This window comes from Patagioenas fasciata, chromosome 9 (assembly GCF_037038585.1).
Source record: "Patagioenas fasciata isolate bPatFas1 chromosome 9, bPatFas1.hap1, whole genome shotgun sequence".
In the NCBI taxonomy this organism is placed as follows: domain Eukaryota; kingdom Metazoa; phylum Chordata; class Aves; order Columbiformes; family Columbidae; genus Patagioenas; species Patagioenas fasciata.
Window position 1 is genome coordinate 20,910,479 of NC_092528.1, and position 15,413 is coordinate 20,925,891.

A 15,413-nucleotide genomic window follows, 5' to 3' on the forward strand; every position below is an offset into this window, starting at 1 on the left:
TGGATCTGTCTGTAGAACAGAATTCACTTTGTGGTACAGTGCTGCCATAACCATGTGTGTTTTGGCACTTAGAACTACATCGTTATCATGCGCTGATTAAGAAGTGGCAAGGGTGTTACAGGGCAGCACTGGTAGTTGCTTGCTATTTATATGATTGCCCTGAAAAGGTGAATTTAACCTAGAGAAAAATAGTTGTTTCAGCAAATTAACTTTACTGTCACAGAATTTTGTCTTAAAAGTGTTTCCCCCCCCCCCCCCTTGTCAGGTAACTAGAAAGCTACCAGCAAACTTTCAATGAAGATAAAGCAATTTGGTAGGTTTGGCTTCAGTGACAAAAGCAATCTGCAACTGGAAGAAGAACATATAATAGGTTTCAGCAAATTCAGGTGGAACAATACATTTCTCCTTTCTCCTGACAAGCAGAGACTGAAAAACTCAGCCATCCACCATGTTGCTTCTGGTACTTGTCTCAATTTGAGAAGTCCATGAGCAGTGGGCAGATGTTGCATTAGTCAAATGCATTTTCCAGAAGTCTAAAGTTTGTTTTCAAGACTGAAAATATTTATCTGCCTTTTGCTCTTCCTCCAAGAAGCAGGAGGCTTTGGCCAGTCTGACACCAAAGGACAAAATCACCCAAGAAGACATCCTACAGGGAGGGAGGTTTTTGAGAACCCAAGAGTCATCCCTGTAAAAATTCTCTTCATTTATATCTAGGTTAAAGTGATATGAGTCATATGGTCACAGTTGCCACTTCTTCCTTTGAAATACAGCAACATCCACCCTCGTACAGCCACATTCAGGCAAGGAATTTGGCCACAGAAGACCAGCTTGCAGGAGCACCATCGGTCCAAGACAGAACAGGAAAAAACACTATTTTGGTGGTCATACTTTTTTCTTCTTCAAGTAGCCCCAAAGTAAATGTGGCAAAGTGTCATCATCACCCGGTAGATAGAAGTGATCTCTCCAGGAAAATGCATTTCTAGCAATCAAGCGAGTCCTTAGTTGGTTGACTGCCATCTGAAGACTCCAAATGACTAAATCTGATTAAGTTACAGAAGGTAACTTGGCAGGAATTAATTCTCTTGTTGAGAAGAATCACCAAGAAACAGTTCAGAGAGAAGCACATGCCTACTGGCAAAATAATTAAATGAGTGTGCTTTTGCTAGAGCCAGTTGCAGATGAGTATCAAATAAATTATTCATTATTTAACAATTGTTAAAACTCACCTGACTCTTGCAAGTATCTATATACCAGGAAGTTAACCTCATCACTGCTTATACTCATCTTTATTCCCAGTTAAACCATGAGGTCACAACAAAGGACACAACCCTGAAAGTAAAAAAGTAGGTCAATTAAATATTTTTAGTACCCAATACGTATTTCTCAACAAATGCTGTATTTAGAAAGTATCTCCCTGGCAGCACATACAATGGTTTTATTTTATAATGCAAATAAGTCTGTTGTAGTCATTAAAAAGTCGTTTGTCTCAGCACAACATAAAGGTCAGTTAATTAAATATTGAAGGCTGGATTCTCAAATGATGCAAATTGGTATGGACTGGGGAAATAGGCTGCTTAATATCAGTACTAAAAAGGCCTAATTTCACAGGTTTTTAAAAAATAATCAAGTGTGTTTCATCTAACCAATATAATTGCTATGGAACACATTTTTCAAAATTTGTGTTTTCCTGTGCCTGGCTAACGAAGACGGAGAACTTTGTTGCATGATAGTTCGTAGGCAAGTTCTCACTTTCATCTACTTCGATTTTCAGGTACTCCAGCTCTAGGAAAAAGGTGCAATATGCATTAAAACACTGCATCTGTTCAAAGAAAGCCCAACTATTTTCACTAAAAATCAGAAAACATCTCAGCCATACAATTACGCTTTGCAAAAAGAATTACTGAAATTAGAGACAAACTAAACAGAGCATTGTTAGTAACATTTCTCTAGGTTTTTAATCAATACTTAAAAAAAAACATTGAGGGATATATACACACACACACATTTTTCCCTTGATTTTATCAATGGTAAATACTTAGCAACACAAACAATGTATCAGACTATATATATATTTGATGACAAATTTTGAAAACATGAAGCAACAAGAGTCTCTAAAATGGGAAGGAGAAAATTAAAGCCTCAATTTAGAGAACATTCTCATGACTTCTCAGCATATAAAAACTAAAATCCTGATCTTTCCATGACATCTAGTAAACAAGCACAAAATCAGCTTCCAGAACAGGGTAGGAAATAAGGCCCATCTCCTACTCCCAGTATGCACACAGCACTTTTCATCGACAGACTCTAAAGCTTTTCACCCAGTCACCACTATCATTTTGTTCTAGGGAACACGAGTCAGAGAAGGTAAGCAACTGCGCTATTGTTATGTGACAAACTCTGACCTGGATCCAATGTAAAACAAAAAAGAAAAAAAAAAAAAAAAAAAAAAGATGAACAGAAACAGGTTGTCTTCCATTGTTCAAACAAGTTTTTGCTACATGGCTGCAGGGTCAAGTCCTTCACCACTGTTGCTCCAAGCGGGAATGCAGCAAACACAGCAGTGAGCAACAATGAAAAGATGATCAGCGTTACAAGGCTGCTGGATATGTTCTCTCCAGGATTCTTCTCCTAGCCAGGTTTCCCATGGAAACAGGGCAAAATGACCACGCTCTGTTTCTTATCATCTGACTTCCAAATTTTACTCGTCAGTTGTGACCATTTGTGGCAGTGAGAAGAGCTCTCCAAGAGGTGACTTTCCGAATGTCCCACAGTGTTGTAAAGACCCAACTAAACTCTTTAAGGCTCCAGGATGAACTAGGACATCAAAAGGAGAGCATCTGCTTGAAACCACACAGGAACCCTGATGAGTCGATGAGCGCATGGACACCCCCAAACCCCCAAATCACACACCCAGCTAACAGCCAGGGGTGGGAGGGGGCAGTACACGCTGCCCACTGGGTTTGGAGGGGGCACACAGGCCCAGAGGTGCGCAGGGAGGGCTTGGACCCAACTGGTGCCAGCGGGACTCGAGTGGGAGAGCCGGGGTTATCCTGAGTGGGAAACGGGGGCCGTACGTGATGTTGCACGCGTTCACAGAAACCCAGACCTCGTGCTTACAGAGCAGCTCAAGCACACTGAGCTGCTGGAGGGAGAAAGATGGGTTTAGTTTCTCAAGGAAATAAATCAAAACGTACAGCTACTTAAATCCTTCTCATTTTTAACAGAAAAGGTAATTTCTCCAGTATAATACCTTCCAGCTAGTGCAACACAACTTGTAAAGAAAATAGTAGCCCTATCACACTGCTCCACAGTCCCCAGCAATGGCTGACGTACAAGGTATACCCGCCAAATTACAATATGCCTTAAGGGCTCATTTACTGAGCAGTGTGCAAAATGAAAGTCATTTTTAGCCATTTCATGGATTAGCAACCAATTCTGCTGTGTGCAAACACTAATTCTATTCAGCTATGTTTTGCTGTCCTACCTAGTGCACATCATCTTTATTTAAGACTGTTTGTTACACAGAAGTTCTATAGGAAGAGGAACAACATTTCCTTCCAAAAAAAAACCAAACAGGTAATTAAAAGGACTTGTAAAGAAGCTTTTTTCACATTGCACACACACGCAAATGGTAGTGTTTGTTTCATGGGTCTGTTACTGGTTTTTAAAATATTGCTGCATCATCCAAAAAATAGATGAAAATACAGAAGCCAGATGAGAGTGCCATTTGCTACCTAGAGAAGACCTGCATTATTAATATAAACAGGACTCCCCACTCAAAGCAGAGCTGTGGACACGCCACATAAATTCACCTGTTACGTAGCTGGATAGCTAAACAAAACAGCTAACATCTTGCTCGTCTGTCAAAGGTGTTATTCACCCTGCCCATGTCAAATGAGTATCATTTTCCAAGGCTGGTTCTAAGTGCTTTCCAGGCAATGCTTTGGCCAGGCCGAGCACCACCGCATGCTGTCCTGCCCGGCTCTCGAGAGATGGCACTGCAGCACCGGCTTTGGGACCAGCAACCAGAAAAACACAAATGCGTTCAGTAAATACATGGCTTGCCTGATAAGGACATGGAACTGAAAAGGGTGCAAAAGGTTCCATTTTTTGCCTAGATATTGCTTTATCCATTTTTTCGGTGCTTATTTATATTTTCTGAGAACTCATTTCTGTATTTGCCCCCATCACAGACTCAGCTGCTCGGGCAGCACCCCAGGAACCACCATCACCCTGGTATCACACAGCCCAGGGAAGGGAGGAATGGTGAGAAGAACAAGCGACATCCAGCCACCCTCCTTCCCATCCCAAAAGCAAGCTATCACATTAAAGAGAAAATAACACAGGTAGAAGAGAATACAATAATTATTTCCCTTTGACAAATTTTGAATTGATATCGGGTTTGACTCTGGCTGCCGGACTTTAGGGGCGAAACCAGCAGCCCCCAAAGGGCTCTGCAGCCCTGGGAGCAGACTTTTCATCTTCAGCCAGCTGCCACCTCGGAGCTGTGTGAACCCCATTAAACAGGACAGGGAAGCTGCTGCTGTTTCCAGCCCTGTGAGCTGCGCTGCCTTCTCGCTTCTGCCTTCCTGGGACATAACCAGCAGGAATGACCCCAAGGGATGAGGGTGACGGGGCAGAGGTGGGACGGAGAGGGAAACCACTGACCGTGCTGCTCAGTGCTCAACACGCAGGGCCATCCCCTTGCTTCATGCTGAAAGTACAACTTGCCAAGGACATCTGCCAAAGAAAAACTGGAATGGGAAAGAAACTAAACCCGCTAAACCATAAACCATGTGAACTCCACTTTTCCTAACGTCCCAAGAAGGCCCCAGGGCTTGTTTGGGAAGCGATGGGGAAGATTTCTTAAAGCTGGTCTCACGTGAATGGAAATGGAAACACAGAGGCAGAAAGACCAAAAAGAAGAAAATTAGAAGAAAAAAAAGAATCTTTAAGTATGTACCCATACTTGTACATGAATACCCACATACCAATGGATCTACTTCATTAATGCTAGTTTATTCCCCCCCAGTTTGCTATTTCCACGTATAGTCGACTACTTATTTTGGGCACTTAATAGATACAAACGTTGCTCTTTATTTCAGAAAAAAACAAATAACAGAAAGGACACAAAAAAAATTATTCAAAAATAAGCAGAAATGACACATAATTGCTACCCAGCAATTAGACTTCTAGCCTAATTTGCAAAGGGCCCATTCAAAATATTTGAAGATATTTGCACCTGTATCTCCCCAAACCATTTTGAAAATATAACAAGATCCTTGAAGCTCTTTTTTCTGACCGACATAAAAATTGCAAGCCTTACTCAAAACACTCTGTGGATATAGAGGAAATATGCCAAAGTATGATGCACCCACACTACTGTTATAGTTCCTAGTAGATCCACAACAGTAGAACTAGAACTAAAAAACAACAACAACAAAAAAAAAAAACAGGTAAAAAAAGGTATGCACAAGGGCTTACTGACCATGCCCAAGTCATTGGGACCACAATAGGATTGATATCCACTGCTTAAAACCCAGTTTTCTTCAGCACGCCTCTGCTCCAGCTCTCTTACCCAACGTGCATCCCTGCGATGCTCAGCAATGCGGTAGCACAAACAGAACTGTTTTACAGCGTACGGAACCATCACCCTTTTCTCCCTCGATCATCCAAAACCACTGAGCTACAGGCACTGGTTATCTGTAGGATTCTCCTCCTGAAGGATGAGCCTGTGCTTTACAATTCCACTGTTCAATTAGAGTCAGCATAGTATCAAGATATCCTGGGTAATTTTTAATGTTGCTTCAGAAAGTGCCTGAGCTCCCAAAATTTATCAGGCATAAAACATATGAATCACGAAATAAAAGTCAACTATCTACACAGATGTTTGCTTCAAGATCTACTCAAAAAGTAGATGTGCCACAAGTCAGGAAAAAACTGCCACACATCTGTGCTTTAGACAGATTGACCCACTCGTCACAACTCTGAATCCATGTCCGAAATCACACAAAAAGTCGTTTGGAAACTACTTTTTTCAAAGGAAATATAGTTTCTTGTCCAGAAGACAACACACCAACTCTGAGTCAGCTTCCACTTAGCAAAAATGTGCCTGTCTTTCTGGGATGTTTCTACCGTAACTCAGACACACCAGCACGCAGGTTCTCACACCGACTTCAAGGATCATTCACACACCTTCACACTTTGGGTAAAATTTACAAGTAAAACACGTTACAATGAGGTCAAGTTCCACTACCACGAACAAGGGACCTGCAGGTTAATGGGTGCCCAACAGTACAAGTCCAATTGTGTATCTGACAAATTATTACTCTACTCTACATGCTTACGACAGCTTTGTGCTCTTCTTCCAGGTTCATGCCAAATGCTAGAGAACAGATGCTGCCCGATATGGCTCGTGGCCTAATAGCTTTTTTTTTGATGTTTGGTTTTGGTTTTTATGGTTTTAACAAACCTGAACTGGCAGAGAAAGTTTATACATCTGTTTATCACTCTGTATCTCCTAATCACAGTTTCATAATGTACAGTAGATTTACTAGAGTTAGATTTACTACAATTAGATTTATTGTATCATCAAACAGCCTAAGAAAGGAACATTTCTGCAGTTTTGGGTGGGCTCTAACACATCCTAATTAGGCAGGATAGCAGAAAAACCTGGCAGGCTGCTGTGAGTAATAATTCCCCAAAACACACCCCTTATTAGTTTGGTACCAACTATGATATGTTAAAGGAAACAGCTAATGCTCTGGGTAGCTCTGAAAAATGTTTAATGTTAGACAGAAACAGACGGCTACATTTATCCACAGAAAACAGAAGTCTGGCTACCGAAACAATACATCTCCTACGACAGAAATACTGCCACTAGTCCTTTCATTTTTTCTTCTTTCATGAGTAAACCTGAAAAATATTTTGCTAGCATATGTGCACATCACAGTGATTCCATTTTTTAATTGCTGCTTAAGAACTGTTTTGGGTTTTTTTTTTTTTAATGATCATGATGGTTAAAAAAGGACCCAACAAACTACACAAACCAACCTGAGAATGTTTAGTCTTAATTCCACCCAACAAACCTGAAGGGGCATACAAGTCCTTTGGAAAGTTTTATTACAATTCTGCTTTACACCTGTATTACCTGTCTTAAAAATGAAACTGAAGTCCTGTATGTGATACACTACTTTCCTTCATTTTGTTGTGCAGCTAACACTGGGGCTCCCCCTGGCTGGCACACATACCCGCTGAACCCAACAGCTCTGTGACTGCTGTCACGGTGGCTCAAGGGATGGACAATACCTGTAGCCCAGAAAAGTGCCATTCCAGTCAACTCCATCTCTTGTCCAGCCGCCCAGAGAGGTGGTGGATGCCCCATCCCTGGAGACACTCAAGGCCAAGCTGGACGGGGCTCTGAGCAGCCTGATCTGGTTGAAGATGTCTCTGCTCATGGCAGGGGGGTTGGACCAGATGAGCTTTGAAGGTCCCTTCCAACCCTAAGTCTTCTATGATTCTATTATAACACAGTGAGGCACCAATGCCACCAAGTCCGCTTGAACTTAACTGCTCAGAGATGCTGAATAAAGTGAAAAAGGTGCTACTTAAATCCAACCACTCACATCAGGCCAGCTCCTGATTTGCAAGGTCTCAGCAGGACTTTGTTCAGATACCACCTCTGCCATGGGAGCAGAACTGGACTTCTCACCTGGGCCTCCACAAAATGCTGTTGCTGGTGGCTACTGTTCTACTAAAGCCTTCTCCAAAGGCTCTTCTCTTCCCCAAGAGATGGTGGCTCTGCCCCAAACATCTGCTGAACTCAGTAAGACTATATCCACAGAAGAGTTATGTATATGTAGCCCTTCAGAAACAGTTTATAAAGGAAAGCTCAAAATAAATTAGTTGTTCCTGCATGCCAAGCATGCAATGTATGACCAACATTGTACATACTTCTGTAAGAGTTTACTAAACATCAATTTCAATCAAAATGAACATTTTCTCATACTTTAAGAAGAGGGAAAAGAAGCTCAGTTTTCTTTAACAGTATCAACTTATTGCTCTAATCAATCCTATTTGCTCTTTCACATCACCACTTGAGAGATGGGGTCCAACTTTGTGTTAGGCACAAAACAAATGAGCCCTTATCCTGCTATCTGACAATCTGCAATTAGAAATTCTTTCTAACCTTCTGAATTTAAAGGAAAACATTTTTTAAATTAAATGCATAAGCTTTGTTGTAACATATGTCAAAACGAAGGTTATTTTCTGCATTTTTACCTGTGTCTCTAAATGGTTATTATTTAAATGTGCCCTTTTTTAATTTTAAGATTCAATAATCTATGTCAAATGTGAACATGCATAAAAAAAAAAATCTGTAATTCTAACTAATGAAGCTTCTTATTGATTTCCCATATGATCAAGATTTGCTAGTTTTTCTGCTAGCATTTTAAGACAGATGCTTCTCAAGTTCATCTTCTAACTCTAGTGTTTTGCTTTTAATCTCAAGAATACAGCTTCACTTCCAAATACTAAAAAAATGTTTTTTCCTTTCCTCATCTGAATTGTTTTCCTTAGCTCAGGCAATAAATATTTGTATTCTCTAATTCAGCCTTAGTGACCTAATTTATGGCAACAGTCTCTGTCTTCCTGTGCCAATTTGAGAGTATGAAGCTTACAAGATGACAAAGTCAGTTTGAAATTTTCTGAAGAAAGAAGGATTATAGCCCTGAAAGGGAAAAGGAAAAAAAAAATCCACCCAAAATCTTAGCTAAAAATAACAGTTACTGTCTACTTATCTGAGTTCCCAGTCCCCAGAAACGCCAAGCACAGGCCTGAGTACTATTACGAATTAAGCTGCAGATGAAGCCCATTTGCTGGTTTTGCCTGGAGCAAAGTAGTATTTAATTACTGAACTATGAGTCTCCTCCCCAAAGTCATCTGCTGCATGACCCAGGAGGCTGGGATTCCGGATGTTCCAGCAGAGACACAAGCGACAGTATATTCAGTATCATATTTCCAGGGCTATGGCTACAAAGCTGCAACTTCTATGCTTTCTAGAGTTAAAAATACATCTTCCTGGACAGTCACAGGGCATCTTGTGGTGATTCCTAGCAGCCATATTTTGTAAATCCCCTGAGTGACTAAAGAATCAGGGATATTTCTCGTACTGGCACTTTATTCAATGCTCTTTAGGTTCTTATGCCTCTTTTTTCCTTGTTAGAATGCAATGCTAGAAATTATGTCTTCGGGGGAGATTTTCCTCCTTATTTCCTTTATCAGAATAGTAAAAATGAATCATAGGTCAGTATTTTAAAGATTTTTCAGCTGTTTGGGATACAATGAATAGAGACATTTTTATCCAGCCACAACTTTTCTGCATGATAATTAGAACACTGTTGAAACAGAGGTAGTTCAGATACATCTTATTCAGGAGCAAGCATGTTAGTCCTTCAAAACTTAAAAGGCTTCTCAGAACATGCACCCATATGCCAGTAAAACCACCAGCAGAAAGCCCTGCCTCAATCTTGGGTACTTCATGAAAGCCATCCCGCCTTGGCCCCACACAAAACTCCAAGGCTCAACATCCCCTCTCACACCCCTGACAGCAGCCAAGGAGAAGGATTTTAATCACAAAGCTCGAGTCCACTGATGATGGAAAACTAGGATTAAATAAAAACTGTCCAAAAGTGGTTGTTAAAAACCTAAATCACTGCCCTCTTTCGATCTTTAAATATTTTTCAGAGCATACCGGGAAATATAACCAAATATTATGAAATTCTCCTTGATCAAACAGCTAATCTAGACCAAACGCATTTTTCAGAAAAGCAGAACCCCTGGTTGGACAGGATGACCTTCAGGGTTACACTGTCCTATCTGTGCACAAGCTGGGCAGATGCCTCTGGCAGCAAAACTGGAATTGCGGCATTTCTAAAGTTGATTAGAAACGGTTAGCTTGGGACTGATCACCAGAATTAGCATTTACCTGGGGAAGCAGTAGTACAGGCTTGGCCAGTGTGGATTACTTCAGAAGATGACCTGAAAAATCCACCTTGTAGGTACTGCACGCTAACCTGTACCTGCTCTGTACGGAGAGGGAACTACCAGACAAGTCCTTATCATCACTCCACATGGAAACATCTGTCCCAAAAAAGGGAAAGTCTTACGGGAAGGGTCATCATGGGAAGCTGCAGAGCTTCCATTCTTAGGCAATTAGAAGGATGTCCCTTTAGACAGAGATCACAAGCCTTCAGGAATACCCAACTGAAATAAATTAAGAGTTTTGTAATCAAACTTACAGACTTTCTCTGAAGGCTTTGTAAAAATTGTTAAATGGCTTTATTAAGTACTAAAATAGTGGCCTACTAATATTCTCTAGATTGAGACACAGAATAGCGGCAGGTTGCTGGAATCAAGTGCCAGAAAGATGAAAACTAGAAGCAGCATTATCTGCTACGTTGTCTGAAGTCCTATGCAATGTATTTCTTCAGTATGCTTCAACTTTAAGCATGCAAACTGTATGACTGCTAATCTCCTGTGCTGCATTAAGACCTTAGCAAAAAATCAATTATGGATGAATGTGGGAGCACACCCATTAATCCTCGCTTGCAAACTGTGTAAAAATTCCAGAGAAAATAACTGATTGAGAAGAGCTCTTGAATCGGTCAAAATGAGCCCTATCAAGAGCTGCTGCTGAAGGTAAGGGACAGTTGACATCCAAAAACGTCAGTGTACTTTGTGACCACACATAACTGAAAATAAGCATAAGTACTATGGTCCAAAATTTTGATCAAGGATGTGCAGAAATTAAACAGTTCAATGGGGTTAAAGATCTCCATACTGTGCTAAGTTTCTGCTCTCAGCTGATTTATTTTCATTTTCACTGCTGGAAAACCCACCAAATAACATGGCCTGTGAGTCTGATCAAGAATATTCCATTTTTCCCAATATGCTGTTCCTGATGTTTCCACAATAGATCACTCACTCTAAGGCTCTAACGGACTGTGTCAATTGAATTGAATGATGTGGTCACCTGCTGGTACATAAATGCAAAGGCAAAGCTGAGTGGGTTTATTTTCAAAACAGGAGACATTGATCCTGTGACAATGTTCCATTACCCTGACTTTATTTCTGTTAGAGACGGTGATTACATCTACATCAATTGCTTGAGCTGATGGATATTTGTGCACTGACGGTGACACAGTTTTTCACTATGCTGCTGCCCTGCATACAAAAAAAGATTTATTCTGAGCTTGGACTAATGCTACTTATTTGTCAATGAAAAACTACAAAGTTTGGGCAGACTTTCATAATTAGTTGGTTTTCAACTGTCTGTGGTGTCTGGAAATGTTGTGGAATGGTGATTAGTGACTATGCAGCCTGGCACAGACTCTGTTTGTTATGATTAATATATTTATATTGCTACCTGATGGTAATAAATAGCATATGTAGTTTTTACAAGCATCTGTGGAAAGGTATGTCTGCACTGCTGCAATAGCATCCCTACCCTGACTGGGGGTTTTTTCATACAGCTGTATGGGCTGCCCTTCCACAGTTCCTTGCTATCTTTCCCAAGCCGGTGATCCATCTTCTGGCTTTCACCGCTTGATCTGACACACGATCTTGAGCCTGTGGTCACGCATTTGCCCTGGTTTTCACCTCTTCACCACGCACTGCCTACACGTACTCTGCACTCCTGAATTCATCTCCCCAGCCGCTTTCAAGAGCATCGACTTCAACTGTACTTCCTTCAGTCATTTCTTATCCTATGTTCTTCTTTTGCTACCTTTCTGTTATAAGTTGACAACACTCTGCACAAATAAAATTCCAGTGGTTGAATAAAATTCAATTCATCTTCAACAACAGTGATTTCTATTCCAGCTAAGCCCTGTTCATTTTATTTGTCCTTGTTTGTTTAGCCTTGTGCCCTGAGCCACGTCCTGAAGTGCCTGCAGGAGAAAGGCCTTTGTCTGACTCACTTCAGTGTATTTACCGCAGTGGGTTCCCTTATTCTTGATCGGGAAGGTTTTTTTTAATGCTGCCATAACAACAACAAATTGAGGTGATTTGGAATTACACCTACGCAAAATAACAAAGAACAGCAGAGACCAGAGTTAGCAGCATCTGAACAAGTGCAGACACCGGGACAACAGCACATCGGCCAGAGCCAGCCAGCATCTTTTCAGGGCATCCCTCTGCACCATGCCAACATCTGCAACGCATGTTAGGCACCTCCTGCCTCAAGTCCATCCCATACTGCACATCTGTAAGTTTACCATAACCAAAAGTAAAACAAAAAGACCCCAAATCTCCCACTCTGGTGTGCCCTGGTACCTGTGAGGCTGAGCTGCAGCCCTGGCCCAGGGATCCGAGAGAACTAGCTGCACCACAATGGATTTTGCTAGAGTCTAAGCTTTGAAACACCCATTAAAGGCCACCATAGCCCCATGGTTTTAGATTGGGTCTTTTTTTTTGTGAAATGCTAGGTCTTTATGTTTTATTAAGGTTGCTATCGTTATTCAGGAAATCATCCTAAATTCCTACAGGTCTTTGGGGCCTAGTTTGTCTTTCCCAGTGAACAACCAAAGACAAACTAAAACCAAAAGCACTTACCTCAGTCTGGACACCCACAGCTACACAGATGTCATCTTTTCCAGCAAAGCATCCACTTATTTGCCCTGCCCTTAGTGTATGAGCCTGAACACACTCACCTCAGCTTTCTTAGCACCTATAGAATTACTATCAAGTCCAGGTTTTCAACACGGAATTTGACAGAACTACCCTAAATAATACTAACCACATAAATGGAACAAGAGAAGCATTTTCTGCAGAGAAAGAGCCAGAAGGCATGCTCCATAAATCCGGCTGGTGTAAAGAGCTTTCAATTCTGAGCATCTTCCCCAACTCATGCATCACTTTAGAAAAGATCTTGCATTACCAGGCACAGCACATAACTTCTGCAGTGCTGGGGATATAAACATGCCATTTGATTAGGGGTTAAAAAAGAGAAGACAGTAACAAAATGCTCTGTTCACAGAGCAGGTGAAGAGGGTTTGATCTATCTAAATGAAGATTATCCCATTTGGTCTCCCTATTGTTAAGCCTACTCTTATATGCCCTTCCCCATGAGAAAAGAAGTTTTGGAAATACACACTCTGGCAGCATCTAATTTGGGGATAACAAATAATTTTCCCGGAATTCCTTTGTGAGCACATGAAAGCTGCCAATTTTTTCCTGAGGCAGATATTTTGTTGAATACTAACAGCTCCAAGTGCACTGCTTCTGAAAAATGAAGGGTAAAATGTAAAACCCCTGTGAGAAAATACCATAATCAGGGTGAAAAAAAAGGAAGAAAATACCCTAACAACATCAGAGGATGCAGAGAAGATCCTTAAGCTGCAATTTATTACAATTTCAGGTGAGGAAAATATAAACTGTTAACAACAAAAGAGAGAATCTCCAGCTTTAGTTGACATTAATCAAGAGCAACTACATCAGAACCTGTTACTTACTGAAGAGGAGGCCAGATATTTTTTTTTTTTTTTAATTGAGAGGAAAATAAAGCAAACAGTGTCCTAAAGACAGGGAAAACAACTAATTAATGATATTAAGAATCCAAGGGTTTTGGTTCATTTTGTTTTTATAATGTTTTCTGACTATTCAGGACAAGGACAACACTAGTCACGAGTTGTAGACTGATGGCAAACAGGTAGATTGGTACTTATGAATGTTAACAGTAGAAGTACACTGTGCTTTAGACATGTTTTTCTCTATTAACCCAGATATTAAACATGCTGAGAATCCAACTGTAGTTGGAGAGCAGAATTTGGTATTGAAAATATGTGCCAACATTCATCATATTTAATGTCCAAAGTTCTCTACAGCCACAAAACATATCCTAAAGCCTGGAATAAATTAAATGTAAACTGACAAGTTCTTTCTAGCCCCGAGATGTTCACCTAAAAGATTTAAAGATGTGTAACTCATGACTGACTGCAGCATTATGCATGAACACAGAGTTTTAAAGAAGGTTTAAGAAAGTTTACCCTCAGATTAAAAACTCAGCTCGTTCCTTTACTTAAGAATTTTCACATCCAGCTCTGTTTACTAAAGCAGCCTGAAATGAGCTTGTGGGAATCCGCAGGTAAATAACCATTATGAGTTCAGGGCTTTAAAAAGGTAATAAAAAAAAAAAAATACACTTTTCACAAAACCAAATTAATACATAACATGTTTCTGCAACTGGTTACATGAATGCAAAAAAAGAACCCTTTGCAAATCTACACGAGACATGGCTACTCTCACACTCCTCCACGACCCCACCTCATCAGATCGCCAATCTGCAAAACAAGACACCCTTTCCTCATGACCATTCCACCGATACCACCCACAACACCACTTTCTTTTACTCCCAAGTAAAGCCAAACTCAACAGTATTAAAATGTGCAAACCACAGCTCTGAGTCTTAAAAAGCTGAGAACTGTAGCACGTTTTTGTTCCAGAATAATCAAATTGCAGTGTCTTAGCTTAAATGACAGAAATCAGTTACCAATGCAAACAAGATCAAGTGCAAAATAGCATTATAGAACCATCTTCACCTAGGCTTTTTCTTTTTTTCTTTAAAGACTAATTAGCAAGACAAAATGATGAAATCAGAGCATTCCTCAGAAAAGAAACATGTATTAATTAAAACAAATTTACAAATTTATTTTAGAAAAAGGACTGTTGGAGTGGATCACAAAACAACCATACTTACTTTGGCACCTCAAGATTTAACTTGAGGAGGACTTTGAAATTAGGTAGCTACATTTTGCAGAAGCTTTATTGGAATTTACTTCTAATGAAGAACAGGATGTGAAATCCTTGCCTTTTCTGGGTGCTTCCTAAGACCAATTTGACACGTCCCTCAAAACTCATAAATTAAGAAATAAACACTATTTTTCATATTCAAAGAGTCAAAGCTCTTCTTATCTGTTAAATTTAAATCAAGTATTACAGTAAGAGTTTAATAGCCATGATCTTAGCCCTCCTAAGAGACTGGGCATGGCTGCTCATGAACAAGACCGCTTGCAGCCACAGACATCACTCAGTGATTTGTCTTGGGCTGTAGCACAGCACGATCAACGTACTTGTCCTACTTTCTATCTACAACCTAAAATTACAAAAAATGTAAGATCAACGTAAAATTCTTGTTTCTTCTTTCACTGCACTATGTACAAATCTGCAATTTAGATGTGGTCTATTAAGAAGTAATAGAGAAACAAAACAACGGCAAACTCAAGCGACATCTCGGAGATGCTGCACCAGCCACAGCTGCCGGGCAAGTGAGGCAGATCTGGAAATGGTCATCCCAAGGCAGGTTTTATCAGAGATTATATATATGTCTCTCACAGCTGTTGTTGCCTCCACCACAC

General features: G+C 40.4%; 1 protein-coding gene across 5 annotated transcripts in view; it reads right to left on the reverse strand.

The window, feature by feature from the left end:
- Window positions 1-15,413, reverse strand: part of TBL1XR1 (TBL1X/Y related 1) — a 114,031-nt gene that overhangs the window by 19,701 nt on the left and 78,917 nt on the right. For all 5 annotated transcript variants that reach the window (XM_071812585.1, XM_065844394.2, XM_065844395.2 and 2 more), the window contains one exon: window positions 1,227-1,329. In XM_071812585.1, the coding sequence (XP_071668686.1) occupies window positions 1,227-1,284 (58 nt within the window). In that variant the 5' untranslated portion in view covers window positions 1,285-1,329. The remainder of the gene's footprint in view (window positions 1-1,226; window positions 1,330-15,413) is intronic.